Here is a 21,728-nt window from a genome sequence, read left to right as displayed (position 1 = left end):
GTCAGCAGATTATGTTTCCCTCTTATTGTGTTCAGGGGATCATGAGAAATACCTTGTTCTAGGTGTTATTCAGAGAAACAAAGAATTATTATTATTTTTTTAAGTAATGGGTCTCACTCTTGAGAATTTTAATTCCAGCTGGGGAGCTAGAACATACATCCAAATGGCTGAGGAACCCTGAGACTGAGAATAAAACAGGAACGAATTAATGTATCACACATGCCTAAACATCTGAGAACTCAGCAGAAGAGCAGTCTTAATGGAAAAACGTTAATTATGAAAGTCCTTGTGATGATTTTTATCTGTTTTTAGCCTGTTGTAGGAAAGACTGGTTTTCTCTCAGAGGCTAAGGGCTACTGGTATTAATTGTCTGGAACTTAGATGTCCTTTGTGTCCTGTTTTCCCAGAAAGAGCTGGGAACCTTTGCTCAAAGCTCCATCGCCCTCCATCATCAGTTCAACTCCAAGTTTCAGACCTTGTTCCAACCCTGTAACCTGATGGGAGCCATGAAGCTTATTGAAGACTTCAGCACACATGTCAGCATTGACTGGAGTCCTCGTAAAACTGTGAAGAAGACTGGTAGGGAACAGATGGGTCCGCTCTAAGTTTTTACTTGCAGTGCAAGGTGGCTTTCTTACCCCACAGATCATTTCCTAGGGATAATTTCCTAGGGTTGGAGGAGACAGGGTATTTGTAATTCTTCCTTCTCTCTTTTATCCTTCCTTTGTGTTCGTTACCTAACTTGGAGAACTAGGTAATAATACTTGGGTTTAAGTAGAGGATGGAGTCAGTGAACAGGCCAGGGATGTGGGAAGTAGAGATGTGGCACTCATTGCTAATAATTGGACTGAAATAGATATGAGGGGAAGTATTAGGAGTTAGGTCAAGACAAACTGGTATCAAGATAAAGATGGAAGTCAAGTGGTAAAGTCAGGTTGTATTTATTAGGTTTTTACTCTCTTCTTCATTAGGATCATTTTATTTCCCATGATTATAGTAGTATCTCCAATTATGTTGATTTGGGAGTTAGGAACAAAGTAAAAATGTTGTACATTTGCCTGTTCAGTATTTCAAAGAAATTTCCAGGTTTGATTTCTACCGTTCATTGGTTTAGTATTTTTAAGTAAATATTTGCCCCTTAAATCAAATATTTGTTTCTGATTGGTTCCTGGTTTAGCAAATTAGTTGTGGTTTGATCTGGATTCGGATTTGTCTTTGGATTTGATTTTAAATCCCTGATTCTTACAATTCAGTACAATATAGTTGAATTTAAGGGCATTATATGATAGACACAACTTTTTTAGTTATATGTTGGTAATGAAAACTTAGCACCAGACTACAGTTAAAACTTGGGCTTTGAAGGTGGGTCTCTGGTAGAGAATCCGCCTGCCAGTGGAGATGCGGGTTCAGTCCCTGGGTCGAGAAGATCTCCTGGAGTGGGAAATGGCACCCATTCCAGTATTCTTGCGTTGGAGAATCCCTTGATCAGAGGAGCCTGTCGGGCTATAGTGACAGGATTGCAGAGTTGGATGCAACTGTGTGGGCGTGCACAGTTACAAGTTACATGTGTAGGGTCCTGTGTTTTTCTTCTAGGGATATAAAAATAACATTTTTGCAAGCAGAAATATGGCTCTAGAGGTATTTATCTCTGGAAAGACAGAAATGCCTGGAAATTGAGAGGCTTAGACAGCAAGATAGAAATGAATGAGACTGAAGTGTCTCATCCTCTTTATGGTTTTTTTGTCCCCAACCTCAGGAGGAATCTGGGAGAATTTAATGAAAGTTAAGTAAGAATCAAATAGAAATTTGGAATACCAGATTTGTGAGGGAGATTAAAGAAGTTGGAATCTTATCCTGGAAGAAAGCATTGTTGAAGGTCACTTTTCTTTCAAGGATTTAAAGGGGGAAGGAGGTAAAAATTTTTGGAGCGTACACTATCTGCCAGGTATTGCTTGGTACTTTATAAGTGTTTATGTTACTTAGTGAAACAAAGACAAACAGTTGTCTTTGTTTCCTGTTACACAGGAAACAAAGACAATTTTTAACTTTATCTTTTTGTTACATGTTAGGCTGAGAATGATTGTGGAGACTTTTGGGAGGGGGGTATGTATATGGAAGGGCATCACGTTAGCTAGGGTTGGCTCTCTCTAAATGCCAAGATGCATTCAGAAGCTTTTGTGAAGCCCTCTCATGTTCTGGAGTTTCATTTATCATGAATTTTTTTCTTATAGCCTGTAAATTGCCCTGTTTGCCGAAGCAAGTGGCTTGGATCCTAGCCACAAGCAAGGTTTTCATGTATCCAGAGTTACTTCCAGTGTGTTCTCTGAAGGCCAAGAATCCCCAGGATAAGATTTTTTTCACCAAGGCGGAAGACAAGTAAGGATTTACTGGGTGGGGAGAAAAGCACAAAATACAGTGAGATAATAAGATTATACTGTGTAATGAGGAATGGACACAGAGAGCAGTGTAGATGGACATAGGTCTATAGTATGTGCCTGTCCCGTTAGTGCCAAATACAGCTCTTTTTAGGGGATGACATACACGTTTTTGGAAACATTTTAAGTTGTTTTTTGTCTTTTGTAGTAAAAACTAACCTCATAGTCCTGTTAGTGGATAATTTTCAAGGGAAACATTTTTATCCGTTATCCTGACAACCCTTACACAATAGTTTTTCTCTCTGTATTTATGTAACTATTGGCAATTTAAGTATGATTTTGTTTTGCTTTTTTTAACTTAATATATTCTTGACCTTTTTTCCTGCATTCCATGCTGTAGCGTTGTCTTTTTCTTTGTCTCTGTATATTGTCCTTTCAGGCAGCATTCATGGCCCTCTCATAGTCCTTTTGTTTGCCACTTTTCCCTCCCTCTCTTGTTTAGCTGTTTTAATGAGGCTTCACCAAGGATCTTTGTGCACAGGGCTTCTGAAACTCTTTGAGTTTTTATCTCTTTGGGTAAATTCTCAAGAGTGAGATTATTTGATAACGGTAATAAACACTTTCCTGGCTCTTGATGTGTGTTTCCCCGCTCCATCAGCAAATACGTATACAGGTAACTGTAATTGAGTATGTTATGTTGTGAGATAGTGTTGGTGTGGATTTAATATGTCTAGTATGGTGCCCAATATTCATTTTATATTTGTTTTTTTAGGGCCATTCTTCTTCCCTCAAGCTTTGTTTGTATTATTACTGTAAAGCACATCATGTTGTGATATTTATTAGTGATTTATGCTTGGTTTTCCCTCTTCTCACTTGATGGGAACTGCTCATTGAGTCTTATTCTCATAGTCCTTCTTAGTACTCAGTAATTATCTGAAATTTTCTGTTTAGTTTCCATTAATGTGTACAAGACTTAGAGGTAGAAGAAGTAGGTTGCAGAATGTGGAGTTCGTCTGGGAGGCTTGTCAGCGGGATGGACTGTCAAGTGAGACTGAGTGTCACTGCCCCGTTCTCAGTTTGTTAGCTTTAGGCCTGAAGCACTTTGAAGGGACGGAGTTTCCCAAGCCTCTGATCAGCAAGTACCTTCTCACTTGCAAGACTGCCCACCAGCTGACAGTGAGAATCAAGAACCTCAACATGAACAGAGCTCCTGACAACATCATTAAAGTAAGTGCTCCCTGGCCGCTCCACTGGGCGCCTTGGCTGAGTGCAGCCTTTCCTTTTCTTTTTCTCAGTCTCAGTGAATAGCCTTTTATCTAACGCTAGTCTCTCCTAACTGCACACTAGCCCTCTTTCCTTTCCAAGGACATTGATCTATTATTTTCCTATGGAGTACTGTCTTCTTCCCCTGTTATGGATATTTCTGCTAAATTGTTCAAATGTAAAAATACTTATCAAATTTGTTTTCCTCTAGCTGTTCATTTTTTTTCACCACTCTAAACCTTCACAGAGTAGGCAACAGTCCACTTATATCCTTCTTAATTGTTTATACTTGGATATTTGTATCAGCGTTATAAAGTATACTTTAAAGTGGGGGTCCTCAGGCCACAGACTGATAGTGGTCCATAGCCTGTTAGGAACGCGGCTGCACAGCAGGAGGTAAATGGCAAGAGAGAAACTTAGAGAGCTAAGCTGCACCTCTATTTACAGCTGTTCTCAGTTGTTCACACACAGCCTGAGCTCCACCTCCTGTCACATCAGCGGTGGTCATAGATTCTTAAAGGAGCACAAACCCCACTGTGAACCATGTTCACAGGAGAGTCTCAGTTGCCCGCTTCTTATGAGAATCATCCTAAAACCATCATGGGTCCCCCGCCCCTGTCCTGTGGAAAAATTGCCTTCTGCAGAATTGGTCCCTGGTGCCAGAAAGGTTGGGGACCACTGCTCTAAAGAGTAAAATATCGCTGAATCTTGTCATAAAGAACAATCATTTTTCTCCCTATTTCCTGCTAAGCAAGGTTTCTGCAGGGATGGTCCATTTACCTCTAATCTAGGATCTAGGTAGCATGTTTAGAATTGCTATGACTTGACTTTTCGGATTTGGGCCTTCTCTTAAACTGAAACCATGGAAGATGAAGACAGTTCTCTCCATGCTCTCTCACTGCTTCATCTCAGTTATATCACAGTGTAAGTTGGATTTTTTCCAGAGTTTATAAGCAGTGTGTAAAAACTCACAGCTGAGCCAGGTAGTGTATCATGATTACTTTGCTTTTCCTGCTGAGTATTTTGTTTCTCCTGGAGTTAATGATTGCAGTTTTGGAGGGTGAGTGGGACTTGGTTTATTATGTGTTTATTACCAGTTTCACTGACGTCTGCTTAAGTTTTATAAATCTGTCTTCAGCGTGTCAGGTATTTCAGGTGCTCCGCTGTCACCTGCATCGTCCTGAAGAAGTCGTTCCCGGAGCGCTCTGGTCCTGCTCTGCTCTACCCACGCTGCTCGCTTGGCTTGCTGCACTCATGTCTTTGGCTTTTTCTTCACAATTTTCCTGGGGTTTCATTTCACCTCTTATTTGTGTTGGATCCTCTTCTTTCTGTCTTTAGAAGTATTTTTATTTCTTTTTTCGCTGTGCTGGTTCTTTGTTGCTTCACAGGGTTTTCTCTCGTTGTGCAGGGCTGGGGCTGCCCTCCAGTTGTGGTGTGTGGCTTCTCATTGCAGAGGCTTTTCTTGTTTTAGGTCACAAGCTGCAGGCCATGCGGGCTTCAGTAGTCTTAGCACGTGGGCTCAGAAGTGTTGCGTGGGACTAGTTGCCTGCGGCATGTGGAATATTCTGGGAGTAGGGATGGAGCCCGTGTCCCTTGCCCTGTCAGGTGGATTCTTAACCTCTGGACTGCTAGGGAAGTCCGGATCCTCTTATTTCTGAATCCCACAACTTTTTGGCCTGGTTTTAGTGGAGCACATCCTATATTTGAGAAAAAAATTTTTAGATTTATATTGCTTGTGTTCATGGTGTGTCATGACATGACTTGACCAATGCAATTTCCTAGTTTTGCTATTGTGCTGTATACCTAGTTTTTATATATAACTATTGTTACTTTGTAACAAATGTAGATAAGACCTGTCTATGAAACTATAATTATTAAAAATTAAAAGTTTTAAATATGTCTGTGTTCTTTTCTCCCACTTTAGTGGGTTTAACATTCTGGGTTGAAAATCACTTTAGTCAGAACAATTTAATGACTCCATTTTCATCTAGTTTCTAGCACTGGCTCTTTTGAAAGTTGATGTTCTTTTGACTCTTGAACCTGTATATAACACGTGTTTTTTTCTCTTCCTCTAGGAGTACATAGGATTTTCTTTTTTCGCCAGTGTTTTGAAGTTCATGATAATATACCTTACTATATGTCTGGTTTTACTAATTATGCCAGGTACTTGATGAACTTAACTTTGGAAACTCATAGGTTCCAGTATTGGGAAATGTACTTGAGTTTTGCATTGCTGGTTTCCTCCCCTTCTTCTGGTCTGTGGTCTCCTGCTGTGGTGCTCAGTGGTCCGATGTTAGGCCTCTCAGGCTAGTCTTCTCATCTTGTGTTCCTTCTTTTCTCCATCACTCTGTCTTCTTGTTGTATTTTCTGGGATATTATTTCATCTTTTTTTCTAACCCTTCTGCTGAGGTGAGTCATTCCTTCTTCTGTCATAATATCTAATAGCTTTTGTTGTTGTTTGTTGAATATTCTTTAATAGCAGGTGGCAGAGGCCTGTGGGAAAGCAGTAGAGGAAGGAGGCTAGAGTTTTCTCACGTGTCCTTGGCCAGCATTGCACACCTGTCCTTAGTATGCCTGACAGCCTCAGTTCAGAGAACGTCCTTTCCACCATGCTTCTGCCAGGGTAGGGCTACATCAAACAGGTAGCTACATCAAATGCTACATCAAAGAGGTAGCATTCAGGGTCTCACTGCCCCTTCAACAAATTTAAAACTTGTCTTCCTTATCTTGACCTGTTTTTAATTCTTCCATTTCTGGAGGTATCTGTTGTTTTATCCTTTTTGCCTGTCTTTGACATCAGTTTAGTTGGCCCTTACCTTTTCTCCACATGGTATTTGGCTTTCTTCATTGTCCTGTGTCACTTGCCACTCATCTGTCGGGTCTTTAGCTTTGAAGATGTTACTTTTACCTTTTATTTCATTTCTCCTTTCAGGCTTTTATCTTTCAAAATTTCCTATCTGTTGTTTTCTTGGGGTTTCACAGGGAATAGAGACAAATGGATGTATTTAATCTGCCTGTTTTTTTTATTGTTTTCTTTTATAATTTATTTATTTGTTTTTCTGTGCTAGGTCTTTGTTGCTGTATGAGCTATTCTCTAGGTTGTGGTGAGTGGGGGCTACTCTAGTTGCTATACACAGGCTTCTCGTTGCAGTGGCTTCTCTTGTGGCGCACAGGCTCCAGGGATGCAGGCTTCAGTAGCTGCTGCTTCTGGCCTCTAGAGCACAGAGTGAATAGTTGTGGCAATGAGCTTAGTTGCCTTGAGGCATGTGGGGTCTTAATTCCCTGAGCAGCGATTGAACCTAATCCCTTGCACTGGAAGGTAGACCCTTCACCACTTGACCACCAGGGAAGTCCCTCATCATTGGTTTCTACTTGACTGTCTCTTCCGCTGTCTGTAAGCTCCTTGGGAGCAGGGATTGCCTCATGATCTGTATGCTTGGCTCGTAGCGCAGTGCCTAGTGCTTATGGTCAGTGTAAGCTCATTCCGCTCTTCGTTCGCTCTGAAAACTGAGCTGTCTCAGTCTTTCCGTTCTTCTTTCCTTCCCTTCCAATATTCTTGCACCATTATTTGCTTAAAGGGAAGCTTCCCTGGGGTCAGGATAAGGATTAGTAAGGCACTCCCATTGTGGCTGCTGAGCAGGAGCAAATTTTCGATAAGATGACTAACCATCCGCTTCCTTTTCTCTGTGACCTAAGCTTTTCTGGTGACCAGAATAAAGCTTATCAGAAGATACTAAGTAATGATAAAATATTTATTAATTGGAGATGAGCTTAATTTGAAATACAGAGCAGTCAGTATATGCTATTTGTGTGTGTGTGTGTATATATATATATATGTATGTGTGTGTGGATGTTTCTCAGACCGCTGCCCACCACACTCCCCAACCTGACGAGAGCAGTTTCTAGAAGGAATGTGACTCTTGCTTTATTTCTTCACACTCAGTTTTATAAGAAGACCAAACAGCTGCCCATCTTAATGAAGTGCTGTGAAGAGATCCAGCCGCATCAGTGGAAGCCGCCTGTCGAGAGGGAAGAACACCGGCTTCCGTTCTGGTTAAAGGTACAGCGCTCCTCCTCAAAGTGTGTCAGAAGCAAAAGGTCACTACGGACCTGGCAGGATGTTCAAGGTCTGCTTTACACTCTGCTGCTTTAGCTGTAGAATTAGGACTTAAGAAATCTTCAGTCACCTTTCCTGTCCTATTTCTCCACCTCCCTCCCACCCCAACTGGGGATTCTCTAACCTTTTAAAAATAGTGGTTAAAATGATAGTTTCTTAAAGGAAATTTAAGGAGTTTCTAGAGTATAAAATCGGGATGTAGTCTTCTTAGAAATATCTGCTATTCTGCAGAAAAATCCTTCTTAAAAGATGTCTTAAGACTGTCCTGTAAAGGCACCTAATATCTAGAAAGCCCAATTATTTTCCCCTAATTCCAGCATGGGCTAGATCTGAGTGTCCTTGTTCCCACTAGGCCAGTCTGCCGTCCATCCAGGAGGAACTGCGGCGTATAGCTGATGGTGCCAGAGAGGTCGGAAATGTGACCGGAACCACTGAGATCAACTCAGACCCAGGCCTAGGAAAAGGCAGCTCGGAACTGGAGAGTGAAACTCGGTATCCACTGCTGCTGCCTAAGGGTGTAGTCCTGAAGCTGAAGCCAGTTGCCAACCGTTTTTCTAGGAAGGCTTGGAGACAGAAGCGGTCCTCAACCCTGAAGCCCTTCTTTTTTGGACCCAGCCCCTCTCTCCAGCCTAGCTCCAGCTCTGGGAAGACACCAGCTAGGTCAGCTCACTCAGAAGCCCCTCCAAGCAAAATGGTGGTCCGGATTCCTCCCCTGATCCAGCCAGCCACGGTCTTACAGGCAGTGCCAGGCGGCCCTCCTCTGGGGGTCCCTGGGGGGGATAGTTTTGAGTCTCCAGCAGCGCTGCCAGCTACAGCTGCTGAGGCCAGGACCAGCTTCCCTCTGCCTGAGCCACAGACCCTGCTGTCCTCTGCCCCTGTGCCCAAGCTAATGCTGCCCTCACTTGCTCCTTCTAAGTTTCGAAAGCCATGTGTGAAACGGAGAGCCTCCAAGAGAAAGGGACCCAAGGCCTCTCTCTGTCTGAAGCCTGCTCCTCTCATCCACCCTGCGCCTGTTTTCTTCACTGTTCCTGCCACCACGGTAAAGGTTGTGAGCCTCGGCAGTGGCTGCAACGTGATGCAGCCTGTCAGTGCAGCTGTGGCCCAAAGTCCTCAGACCATCCCCATCACCACCCTGCTGGTTAACCCTACTCCCTTCCCCTGTTCGTTGAACCAGCCCCTTGTGGCCTCCTCCATCCCTCCCTTAATCGTCTCTGGCACCTCTGTGAATCTTTCTGTACCATCTACTCCTGAAGATAAAGCCCCAGTGAATGTAGACGTAGGTTGTCCTTTGGCTGAGGGGAAAAATACCTTTCAAGGCCTCGAACCCAAATTAGAACCTCGGGAACTCTCTCCTCTCTGTGCTGCTGTCTTCCCCAAAGAGGAGCACAGCCCAGGGCCTCCAGCTACAGACAGAGTGTGCCAGGAACAGTTGTCGGAGAGCAGCGCTTATGGCTGGACTATTGTGAAAACAGAGGAGGGGAGACAGGCCCCTGAACCACTGCCTCAGGGCTTCCGAGAATCTCTGAACACCTGCCCTGAGGATTTAGAGGAAATGGTTAAGATGGAACCTAAAGACCCTGGGGAGGACACCTGTGGTGGATCCCTGGAGCAGGGCAGCCATGAGGAAATCAAAGAAGAACACTCTGTGGAGTCGGACACTAGCTTCCCAAGTGAGGAGTCAAGCAGGCCTAGAGAGGGGAAGAAACAGACAGGCCTCCAACAGGAGGAGGAGAGGAGTCAAGCAGCTCAAACCCTTTCGGCTTCTCAAGAGCCTCCTGGTGAAGGAAACTCAGGCGGTGTGAGCAAAGGGTCCCCAAGGGACGCTTCCTTCTCCACTGACCCTGAAATGGTGCTTAGCAGCCCTCTGGGGAAGCCCGAAGACTTATCCAGCATTGATGGTCAGTCAGTGGGGACCCCAGCAGGACCAGAAACTGCAGGAGAGAAGGATGGGCCAGAGGAAGAGGAAGAAGAGGACTTTGATGACCTTACCCAGGATGAGGAAGACGAGATGTCATCAGCTTCTGAGGAATCTGTACTTTCTGTCCCAGAACTCCAGGTGAGAGTTGGGCACTCTTCTCCAATATTTTGTGGATTCAGTAATAGATTTAATTTATTGATAGGCCACCTGCTTGCTTTTTGCACTAGAGATAGTCATAAAATCATTTTTGACTTTTGAATGTATTATGGAGCATAGTTTGGGAGTTGAGGTGAGAGGAGAGGGAAAGAGTTAAATGTTACATATTATATTTGATTTAAACTCATTTAAATATTAAATTGAATTTCCTGAGCACAATTTAAATGACTAAAAAAAGACAAAGGGTCATAAGTATGGACCCTGGCAAAGGAAAATTACCTTCAGAGGGGACTTTTTAAAGCTCATCTGCTCAGGGACTCCCTGGTGGTCCAGTGGTTAGGACTTGGTGTTTTCACTGCTCAGAACTGGGTTCGATTTCTGGTCAGGAAACTGTTGACTAAAAAATTAATCACAACCTCTAAGTAGAGAATTATTTTATTTGGTAGGAATGTTAAGGATTCTGAACTTGGGAGGCAGCATCTCAGTTCTCTGAGAAAACTGCTCTGAGGAAGCAGGAGGGGGAGTCAGGCTATATACAGTTGGCAACAAGAGGGTAGGAAGTCTGAACATCAGAGATTATTATTAAGTAGTAAGGAGAACCAGGTATCAAGTCAAGTTAAGGAATTTAGTGTTCTGTGTGTGGCAAGATGGAGCCTCTGGGCTCACTGAATTCATTCCTTTCATATGCACCTGAGCTATCTGGGCCCAAATCCTGTTTCCTGTCACCTTAAAGGGTGGCGAGGATGGTGGTTGGCTGCTCTTGCATGACACCCACTCCCCTCCAGTTCCTCACCAGTCACTGGGCATTGGCATCTTCTGGATCGTAGGCCTTGTGTTCCCTTTTGAGAGCCCTCATTCACATTAGGAGGCCATGAATCACTGATAGCTGTGACATTTTTTGTCCTCCGATATGGCAAGAAATATTTCACAGAACTAACATCCCTCAAGCTGTACAGTGTGGCCAAAAAACAAACCCAAAAAACCCCAATCACCCCCTTTACCATCCACTTCTCACCCTCCCTCACCAGTTGATTAGCCGCAGTTCCTTCTGAAAAACTCCATGCAGTCAGCCCATGGTGAGCTATTACAGCCCTCATGCACACTCTTTGGGGGGGTTTGCAGGAAACAATGGAGAAACTGACTTGGCTTGCATCTGAAAGGCGCATGAGTCAGGAGGGTGAGTCTGAGGAAGAGAACTCCCAGGAAGAGAATTCTGAGCCTGAGGAAGAAGAGGAAGAAGAAGCAGAGGGAATGGAAAACCTGCAGAAGGAGGATGAAATGATGGACGAAGCCATCGGAGACCCTGCCGAGAAGCCTCCTGCCACCTTTGACTCCCCAAAGGCTGCTCCAGAAGTGGAGACCAGCAGGACCCCACCAGGTGAGTAGGACAGGCCTGAGTGGGGGTGGGTCTCAGGAGACCTCATTGACTCAGGGACATGTGCAGAGTGGCTAGCTTATAAAACAGGTGCCAGTTCCCAGAAGAAATCCTCTGGATCCTGCCTGCCAGTCACCCTTCTCCCAAATAGATGTTTAACATGCTGCCATTGTAGAGAAGAGATGCTCAGAAATTTAAAATTTGACTCTCCATCAGCTGGTAGATTTGTACTCTGTTTATGCAGGTTTTTATACTGGTTCTTAATTCACGTGTCATGTATTAGGTCAAGAGCTATGTTTATTTCAGAAAGTGCTGCTTGTTCTTCACCAGGACATAACCCCTGAGCGCCCAGCATCAGACCACACCCACTCTTTAGACTTCTGTGTTCAGTATGCAGTAGCTAAGCAGCTCATTCCATCCCAGATGGTGCAGTCATGTTGTTGACTCTGCATAGAGCTGACTTTACAGGAAGAGACGTACCTGTCATAGCCTTTTTCCAGCAGCTTTTCTCCCAAATTACTATGTGATGTTGATTAGGGGAGTTGATGGGGAGGGTGCATTTGATGAGTTGGGAAGAGCAGAGATTGCAAGGACAGAGAAACAGTTGTTTTCCTGTGTATCCTAAGGAGAGAGCATCAAAGCTGCTGGGAAGGGCCGGAGTAATCATCGAGCTCGCAGCAAGCGAGGCAGTCGGGCCCGGGCCAGCAAGGACACCTCCAAGCTGCTGTTACTGTATGATGAGGACATCCTCGAGCGAGATCCACTCCGGGAGCAGAAGGATTTGGCCTTTGCTCAGGCTTATCTGACCAGGGTAGGCAAATGCTGCTTCCTGTACCTACCAGCCCCTCTGTTTTTAAAATGAAGTCTGCCTTTCAGGCTGCACAGGAGCCTTCTCTGCCTCTACCTTTGTTTTCCTGGAAATACCAAAAGAACTGTGTGAGTGAAACCACAAGGACACCGAGTTCAGTCTTCAGCCGATTTATTATTCCTGCCCATCATACTACCCCTCTGTTGCCCTGAACCTGGGGAAAGGTGATTTCAGCATCATCCCTGAGAGAGTAGACTAATAAGAACCTTACCTGAGCCCTTGGCTTCAGAGGAACAACATGTACACTGACCAGAAAGTGGACCTCAGTGATCTTCAGGGTCATGAACCTGCCTGTTTTTCTCAGTGGTCCCTATCTCATTTTTTTGGTAACCACCTAATTCTTTATACCCCCAGCAAGTGGAGTTCTAGCAATAACAATCATGGGTTTTCTTGTTCCTGATATTTTACTAACATTCCTAATTTATGTATTATTTACTCTCAGATGATACCATGCTGAAATATATGTAGCAAGCACTCCTTATCTATTTCAACATGGAGGTGAAACCAGGAAGGAGAGGTCCAGGCTGTGAGCTAGAGAAGAGTTTACCTGATTTTGCGGGTAGCACTGTAATCCCTGGAAAATAGAAATTTTCGCATTCCTCGCTGTCAGAAAAAGAGCTCTGCCTTGCTCATGGCCCTGTGGCCTCCATTAATCATCAGATCTTAGGACCTGTCAGAGGAGTAGCCTCTGACGGATAATCTGGAGCTCTTTAACAGTAATTCTTCCTCCTTCCTCTGTCCCATCATTTCTTGAGGCCCAATGAAAGGGGATTGGATGATTGAAAGTCCTCTCATATAGGTCCGAGAAGCCCTGCAGCATATCCCTGGCAAGTATGAAGACTTCCTTCAGGTCATCTATGAGTTTGAGTCAAGCACTCAGAGGCAGACAGCTGTGGATCTCTACAAGAGCCTGCAAATTCTGCTCCAAGACTGGCCTCAGCTGCTGAAGGACTTTGCTGCTTTCCTGTTGCCTGAGCAAGCACTGGCCTGTGGATTAGTAAGTAGAGAGGGGGGCAAAGACCACACACTAGGATCCCTGGGTCAGAGCAGGACTAGGCTTGGGTCGTGTTGATCAGGACTGTTCCAGACTCCTGGCTGTTTCCGTAGATAGCCTTCCCCTAGACCAGGGTCACGAGAGCCACCTCCTTTTCAAGGGATGGTCTTCCCAGCTCCTGTTCTCTCCTTTTCTTTCCATGTAGAGTGAAGGGTTTGACCATTGAGTGGAGACCTTAGGTATATCATAACCCTTTGCTCCTCACTGTTGCAAAACAGGCTTTCATTCAACAAATACTTATTGAGTACCTGCTATTTTGGGCAGAGTTCTAGGTACTAGAAATGTAATAATTATAAAAGACTAAAATCCTGTGCCTTCATGGAGCCTATATTCTCATGGGGAAAGTCAGGTGTTAAATAGTATATTGTATATTGTAAATATATATGTTATAAAAGTGATAAAATATATAAACAGTAAAATATGTTTAATGCTTTATAGTGATAATGTTGTAGTTTTATACACAGTGGTTTGGGAAGGCCACGGTGGTTACATGACATTTGAAATGTTGGAGAATAAGTGTCTGAACTTGAGGGATATCCCCATAGTTCTGGGTTTCTTGTCAGGATGGATAAACACAGGAGTAATGGATATGATATTATTATATTATTATGTTCATATTGTTATTAGCCTGATAGTCTTAAAGCAGTTAATGGTCATGGGATGATTATACATAATTTTTTCTTTATGAGGATCAAATGAATACATACGTGAAAATACTTTGTAAACTGGCATGTGTCTGATTTCACAATCTTTGAAAACTGTAAGCAACTTGAGATATAGAACTCTTAAGTCTTTCATTTACATCTTAGTTTTCTTGAGTCGGTAGATGCCAGTAACCCAAAGTAGATACATGCTAGGGTCTTAAAAAAAAAAAAAAAAAAAAGATCTTACAGGGAATTCCCTGGCAGTCCAGTGGTTAGGGCTTGGCACTTTCACTGCTGGGGCCCAGGTTCAGTCCCTGATTGGAGAACTAAGATCCACAAACCTTGTGGTGAGGCCAAAAAAAAAAAAGATCTCACTGTTGTAAACCAGAGCCTTGTCATCCCCTATGTCTCCAGCACAGTTTTTCTTGGTTTTTATGTGTAGAGCTCTCACGTCCTTCTCAGGCTGAAGAGATGACTCCTCTTTTGCCCTCTTTCCACTCTGGTAGTTTGAAGAGCAGCAGGCTTTTGAGAAGAGTCGCAAGTTTCTTCGGCAGCTGGAAATTTGCTTTGCAGAGAACCCCTCACACCACCAGAAGATCATCAAGGTTCTCCAGAGCTGTGCAGACTGCTTGCCCCAGGAGATCACTGAGGTATTCTGTCCTGTCCTGTTCCCCTTCCATTGTCATCTTGGCTTCTGGCCCTTCATTCTCCCTTCCCTAAGCAATCCTCACTTCTGAGCAATGGACTTCCTGGAGGGGATGAAGATGGCAAGGAGGTTTTAGGCTTACCTAAGGCATAAAACATTTGAGTGAGGTGGTTACCATCTGAAACCAGAGCCTGACTGCTTCTCACAGGCTCAAGAATGCTATAAATACCCTGGAAGGGAAGTTAGGGAAGGAGGTGATGGTCTGGGTGGAGGGTTGGTTTCCCTCCTTGCTCTGCCTTGAGTTAGTGCCTGAGCTGGGGACCAGTAAGGCAGGGCTAGTGAGTAGTGAGTGTCACTGGGAATCAGACCTGTTAATACAGGCATGTCTAACCAAGACATGCTGCTAAGTCACTTCAGTCATGTCCGACTCTGTGTGACCCCATAGACGGCAGCCCACCAGGCTCTCCCATCTCTGGGATTCTCCAGGCAAGAACACTGGAGTGGGTTGCCATTTCCTTCTCCAATCCATGAAAGTGAAAAGTGAAAGTGAAGTCACTCAGTCGTGTCCAACTCTTAGCGACCCCATGGACTGTAGCCCACCAGGCTCCTCTGTCCATGGGATTTTCCAGGCAAGGGTACTGGAGTGGGGTGCCACATGGGAGCTCCCTAAATGTGCATTGATGGAGGAATGAATGAAGACCTATTTGAAGTGAAATGAAAGTCGGTTAGTTGTGTCCCACTCTTTGTGTCCCATTCTATACAGTCCATGGAATTCTCCAGGCCAGAATACTGGAGTGGGTTTCTGTTACCTTCTCCAGTTAATCTTCCTGACCCAGGAATTGAACTGGGGTCTCCTGCATTGCAGGCTGATTCTTTACCAGTTGAGCTACCACAGAAGCCCAAAGACCTATATATACACAATGAAGTATTACTCAGTTATAAAAAAGAATGAAATATTGCCATTTCCAGTAATATGGATGGCTGGATCTAGAGATTATCATACTAAGTGAAGTATGATTTAATTCACTTGATAAGTATACTTATCATACTAAGTATAGAAAACATTTGGTTTATAATATAGAAAACCTATGGTTACCAAAGGGGAAAGGTTGGGTATGGTGATAAATCAGGAGTTTGCGATTAACATATTCACACTACTGTGTATAAAATAGGTAACCAATGGGGATCTACTGTATAGCACAGAAAACTATATTCAGTATTTTGTATTAGCCTGTAAGAGAAAAGAATCTGAAAAAGTGTGTGTGTATATATACATATATGTATATATATATGTAATATATATATGTGTGTGTGTGTATATGTTTGTGTATACAGACATACTGAATCACTGTGCTGTACACCTGAAACTAACAGAATGTTGACAATATTGTGAATCAACTATATACATCAGTTAAAAAAGTAATAATTCAGGCATACCTCAGAGACATTGCAGGTTTAATTCCATACCATCATAATACAGTAAATATTGCAGTAAAGTGAGTCACATGGATTTTTTGGTTACCCAGTGCGTGTAAAAATTATGTGTGCATGTAAAAATTACGTGTACATGATGAAGTGAAGTGCGTGTGTGCTCAGTGAAGTATGTGTTTCTGACTCTCTGTGATCCCATGGACTGTAGCCCACCATGCTCCTCTCTCCATGGAATTTTCCAGGCAAGAATAATGGAATGGGATGCCATTTCCTACTCCAGGGGGTCTTCCCAACCCAGGGATTGAACCCACATCTCTTGTGTATCCTGCACTGGCAGGCAGATTCTTCACCCACAGTGCCACCAGGGCAGCCCAACCATAGTTTATTAAGTATGCAGCAGCATTATGCTTTAAAAACTGTACATACGTTACTTAAAAAGTGTTCACAATTTGTAAATCAAGTATATTTCAACTTTAAAAACATGCTAGGGAATTCCCTGGTGGTCCAGTGGTTAAGACTCCAAGCTTCCATTTCACAGGGCCTAGGTTCAATCCTTGGTCAGGGAACTAAGATCTTGAATTCTGCACACAACAGCCAAAAAAAATGCTAATCAGCATCCACGTCTTTAGCAAGTTGTCATCTTTTTGTTGCTGGAGGGTCTTGCCTCAGTATCGTTGGTGCTGACTGATCAGGTAGTGGTTGCTGAAGATTGGAGTGGATGTGGCAATTTTTTTTTTCTTTCTTTCTTCAAAAAACATTTATCTGCCTGCACTAGGTCTTAGTTGTGGCATGCGGGATCTTTTGTTGCAGCACGTGGGATCTTCTTTCCTGACCACCCATCAAACCTGGACCCCTTGCGTTGGGAGTGTGGAGCCTAAGCCACTGGATGACCCAGGAAGTCCCCACAATTTCCTAAAACAATGAAGTTTGCCCCACTGATGAGCTCTTCCTTTCATGAATGACTTCTCTGTAGCGTTTTACTTACAGTAAAACTTTCAGAATTGGAGTCAGTCCCCTCAAACCTTGCTGTTGCCTTATCAACTAAGTTTATGTAACGTTCTAAATCCTTTGTTGCCATTTCAACAGTCTTCATAGCAGCAGCTTCCCCAGGAGTAGATTCCATTTCAAGAAACCTCTTTTTGTTCATCTGCAAGAAGTGACTTCTTGCCGCTCAGGTCTCGTGTGGGATGCAGCATTTAGCCCCATCCGCAGGCGCCACAGCTGGCTTAGTCCTCATGCTGCTCCTGTCACATCTGCCGTTACTCCCTCCATTGAAATCTTGAACCCCCCCTCAAAGTCACCCGTGAGTGTGGAAATCAACTTCTTCCAAACTCCTGTCAGTGTTGACTATTTGGACCTCTTCCTGTGAACCACAAATGTTCTTAATGGTATCTAGAAGGGTGAATCTTTCCCAGAAGGTTTTCAGTTTTCTCTCCCCTGATCCATTGGAGGAATCACTGTCTGTGTCAGCTGTAGCTTATGAAATGTATTTCTGAAGTACTGAGACTTGAAATTAGAAATTACTCCTTGATCCATGGGCTGCATGATGGTTCTTTTGCTAGCAGGCACGAAAACATTAATTTCCTGTACATCTCCATCAGAGCTCTTGGGTGACCAGATGTATGGTCAGTGAGCAATAGTGTTCTCAAAGGATTGTTTCCTGAGTAGTAGGTCTCAGCGGTGGGCTTCAGATATTCAGTAAACCATGCTGTCCACAGATGTGCTGTCGCCCAGGCTTTGTTGTTCCATTTAAACGAGCAGCAGCAGAGTAGATTCAGCACCGTTTGGAAGGACTGTAGGATTTTTGGAGTGGTAAATGAACATTGGTTTCAAGTTAAAGGCACCAGCTATGTTAGCCCCTAATCAAAGAGTCAGCTTGTCCTTTGAAGCTTAGAAGTCAGGCATGACTTTTCCTGTCTAGTTACAAAAGTCATAGATGGCATCTTCTTCCAATAAGTCTTTTTCTACATTGAACATCTGTTGTTAGTGTAGCCATTTTCTGGATAACTTGCTGTAGCTTTACGTTAGCACTTGCTATTTCATCTTACACTTTCATGTTGTACAGATGGCTTCTTTCTTTAAACTCTATGAACCACTTTTTCTAGCTTCAAAATTTGCTTCTGCAGGTTTCTTCACCTGTCTCAGCCTTCATAAAATTGAAGAGAATCAGGGTTTGGGGGCTTCCCAGGTGGCTCTGTAGTAAAGAATTCACTTGCCTCTTGGCCAAGCATGAGAGTCGCAGACGACTCCGTTTCCACCTTTGTGCCAGGAAGGTCCCCTGGAGAAACAAGTGGCAACCCACTCCTGTATTCTTGCCTGGGAAATTCCACGGACAGAGGAGCCTGGCGGGCTACAGTCAGTCCTTGGGGTGGCAAAGAGTCGGGCGTGGACTGAACAACAACAAGGCCTTTTTCTGGAATAGGCTTTGACTTAATAGAATGTTGTCACTGATTTGATCTTCTGGTTTGATCTTAGACCACAAAGCTTTCTCCATATCAGCAAGAAAGCTGTTTTGCTTTCTTATCACTTTTAATTTCCTTCAAGAACTTTTCCTTCGCGTTCATGGCTGTTTGGCACAAGAGGCCTAGTTTTCAATCTGCCTTGGCCTTAGGCGTGCCTTCCTCACTAAGCTTAATCATTTGTTGCTTTTGACTTAAAGTGAGAGGTGTGTATCTGTACCTTTCCATTGAACACTTAGAGGCTTTATAGGCCCTAAGTATTCAAGTGAAATTGGCCTAATTTTAATATTGGTGTGTCTCAGGGAATAGAGAGGCCCAAGGAGAGGGAGACAGATGGCGAAACTGTTGGGTCAGTGGAGTAATCAGAACACGTACAATCAGAACAGTACAAGTCCACTTCTCTTTTGGGTGAGATGCGTGGTGTTTCCAAGCAATTACAGTAGTAACATCAAAGGTCACTGATCACAGATCGCCATTATAGACATAATAAACAATTTTGTAATATTGTGAGAAGTATCAGAATGGGACACAGAGACACAAAATGAACAGATGATGTTGGAAAATTGGTGCTGATAGACTTGTTGACCCAGGGTTGCAATGAACCTTTAGTTTAAAAAAAAAAAGAAAAGAAAAGAAAAACCAAAATGCTATGTCTGAGGCGTGATGAAGCAAAGACACTAAATCGAGGTATGCCTGTACTCCTGTGTAGGCAAGCAGGGAGGGAGAGGGAGTTTAGGAGTTCTTAATCAAAGAGCATCTTCTGTGTGTCTCCCAGTTGATAAGGAAAGTAGACCTCAGAAGGATATTGGATTGATTTGGAATGGTGGTCTAGAGAGGCTCTGGAGACTTCATCTTTCCTTCTGCAACTCTCCCCAGCTCAAGACACAGATGTGGCAGCTCCTCAAGGGCCACGACCACCTACAGGATGAGTTCTCCATCTTCTTTGACCATCTGCGCCCAGCAGCTAGCCGGATGGGTGACTTTGAAGAGATCAATTGGACCGAGGAGAAGGAGTATGAGGTATAGGCCGTGAGGCTGCAGTGGGGGTGTCCAGGGGGAAGGTCAGGTCATATGTAGGAGGGACATCTGCCCAGAGTCTTTGTTGAGTGGGACCAACTCCTCCCCAGTTTGATGGCTTTGAAGAAGTGGCACTGCCTGATGTGGAAGAGGAAGAGGAACCTCCCAAGATACCCACAACCTCAAAGAACAAAAGAAGGAAAGAGATTGGGGTCCAAAATCACGATAAGGTACGCCCGGTTGTTGGGGATTATCCTGAGTCAAGCCTTGCATTTTCTAAGTGGTTCTCTGGCGTAGGATGGTGCCACGCCTCTGTGAGCTGAGGCGGCCATGGAGCAGGAACCTCAGGTCAGGTCAGGCTGCTGTGCAGCACACCCTGAGCCCATGGGAAGAACAGTGCAGTGGCTGAAGAGGTCCCCCCACGATTAACTCATTAGAAGGATCTGTTTCTCTGGCTCAGAGATACTTCTCTTGCCCTTGGGTCTTCCTTTCTGTTCCTGTGAAAAATAGGAATCCTGACAACAACTGATATCTAGCCATATTCCAAAGCATCATGTATCTCCTGTATTTTACATGGATTATTCAGTTAATTCTCATAGTTACCCTGTGAAAAGATTGTTTTGTTTGCATTTTACAGAAGAGGACACTGAAGTGCCAAGAGGGGCCGTTCCCAGGGTCTCATGTTTGATCGGGGAGGGGGTCGTTTGGCTCCAGAGCCCGCTTGTACTCGTTGCTCTCTGTTCTCTTCAGGAAGTAGTTTTTTTTGGTCCCTGTCCCTTTACTACACGTCTTGTACTCTTTCTTGGGGAAAACACTTCTTAGTTACCTGAATGACCTTGGGCAATTTATTTAATCTTTGTTTCAGTTTCTTCATTGTTAATGGGGATAATAACGGTACTTCTGTCTTGGGTTTATTGAACAGAGAGTATCATTGAGTGAGCCTTCCATATGTACAAAGCCCTCTCTCAAGGGGATTGGAAGAGAGGGGAGAGCTCCAGGCACAGGGAGACAGAAACAAAGGCAGACGAGTGAGTAGATCACATCTCATGACGGAGCTCTCCAGTGACTTTGCCTCAGATTGTATTCCACTTAAATATTTCCTGCAGCATCTGGGCAATTGGGATCCGTCCGCCTATGGCTCATTTAAGGATTGTTTCAGGGATGCACAGTAGGCTTTAATTGAGTTTGGCCATTCATCTCCCCAGGCAGTGTGAAGAAATGGCACATAATAAATGAGAAAGGAAGCAGGGGAGGGGTCCAGGGGTGGGCTTGTTCGGATGGCTCACAACTCGGCTCCCTCTTGGTGCCAAAAATGTTTGCCAGCTAACCAAGCCCAGGTGTCTCCTAGGAGGCCGAGTGGCCAGATGCGGCCAAGGACTGCGCCTGCTCCTGCCATGAGGGAGGTCCTGACTCCAAGATGAAGAAGAGCAAAAGGAGAAGTTGTAGCCACTGCAGCAGCAAGGTGAGGAGAGAACTGGTGCCCAGGGGCATTAGAGCTGCTGGGGTAAGCCCCAGGTACTCTGCTGTGTGTGGTATTGTTACCCCAGATCTGCGCATTATTGAATTCCTAGAAAGATCACACATGGATAAATAATATGCTGTATACATACTCATTAGTGTGTGTATGCAAATAGAATCTTTAAAAATATAAATAACAGATTTTTCTTTTTAAAAGGAATCTTTTAGGTAAAGTTTTGAAATAGGGAAAAATACCAACCAGTTCATATATTTCCCTCTAAGATTTTTTTTTTAATGAAACAAACATGTGTGGGGAAAACAGCTGAAGGGTAATGCTGGTTCTCTAGGCTTGGTTCCCAGCAAAAATACAGTCCTTGGTTGGAGGAGGAGGGATAGAATGCAGCACTCTGGTCTGGGCCCTTGAAAATCCTTGGAGCAGCCATGCATGTTGCTTGACTTGCTGAGCATCATGGCAGGGCTTCTTCCTGTGGTCAGCCCCCAAGACAAAAGAGGTTAGGAGACCCTTGACCCAGAAGGCCATCCCTGCAGGTCTGTGACAGCAAATCCTACAAGAGCAAGGAGCCCCATGAGTTGGTGGGCAGCAGCCCCCACCGAGAGGCCAGTCTTATGCCCGGTGCTAAGGAAGCTGGGCAGGGCAAGGACGTGATGGAGGAGGAAGCCCCAGAGGAGCGAGAAAGCGTTGAGGCAGCCCAGAGCAGGACTGGCAGGAGTACCAGGAAGGGAGAGATGCCTGCTGCAGGTGAGTGATCCGACTGCCAGCCCAGCCTTTCTCCCTTTATTTCTGTCCCATTCTCACATACTTCACGCAGGGACGTCTTTGAGCCTGGAAAATACTGGTCTTTTCAGGGATAGACTACCACCTTTTTTACTAATAAACCAGTAAGAAACTCTTCTCCTGTCTAGCCTTAATTTTCTCTCCTGTGGCC

At 44.2% G+C, this 21,728-nt stretch overlaps 1 protein-coding gene across 16 annotated transcripts in view; it reads left to right on the top strand.

The window, feature by feature from the left end:
- GON4L (gon-4 like) overlaps nucleotides 1-21,728 on the top strand; it is a 91,265-nt gene that overhangs the window by 67,319 nt on the left and 2,218 nt on the right. For 13 of the 16 annotated variants that reach the window (XM_086393217.1, XM_086393222.1, XM_086393223.1 and 10 more), the window contains 13 exons: nucleotides 408-579; nucleotides 2,232-2,376; nucleotides 3,452-3,602; nucleotides 7,582-7,698; nucleotides 8,108-9,811; nucleotides 10,952-11,207; nucleotides 11,831-12,015; nucleotides 12,872-13,069; nucleotides 14,277-14,420; nucleotides 19,183-19,326; nucleotides 19,434-19,553; nucleotides 20,672-20,785; nucleotides 21,331-21,541. In XM_086393217.1, the coding sequence (XP_086249343.1) occupies nucleotides 408-579; nucleotides 2,232-2,376; nucleotides 3,452-3,602; nucleotides 7,582-7,698; nucleotides 8,108-9,811; nucleotides 10,952-11,207; nucleotides 11,831-12,015; nucleotides 12,872-13,069; nucleotides 14,277-14,420; nucleotides 19,183-19,326; nucleotides 19,434-19,553; nucleotides 20,672-20,785; nucleotides 21,331-21,541 (3,661 nt within the window). Of the gene's footprint in view, nucleotides 1-407; nucleotides 580-2,231; nucleotides 2,377-3,451; nucleotides 3,603-7,581; nucleotides 7,699-8,107; nucleotides 9,812-10,951; nucleotides 11,208-11,830; nucleotides 12,016-12,871; nucleotides 13,070-14,276; nucleotides 14,421-19,182; nucleotides 19,327-19,433; nucleotides 19,554-20,671; nucleotides 20,786-21,330; nucleotides 21,542-21,728 lie in introns of those variants that run through there. The other 3 variants (XM_086393218.1, XM_086393225.1, XR_015161111.1) reach the window with 2 other exon arrangements.

The sequence above is a fragment of the Bos grunniens genome, chromosome 3, assembly GCF_055505025.1.
Source record: "Bos grunniens cultivar Pamir isolate PY7600 chromosome 3, Bosgru_T2T1.0, whole genome shotgun sequence".
In the NCBI taxonomy this organism is placed as follows: domain Eukaryota; kingdom Metazoa; phylum Chordata; class Mammalia; order Artiodactyla; family Bovidae; genus Bos; species Bos grunniens.
Note: the sequence above shows the minus strand (reverse complement) of the source record. Positions and strands in the feature narration are given on the sequence as shown.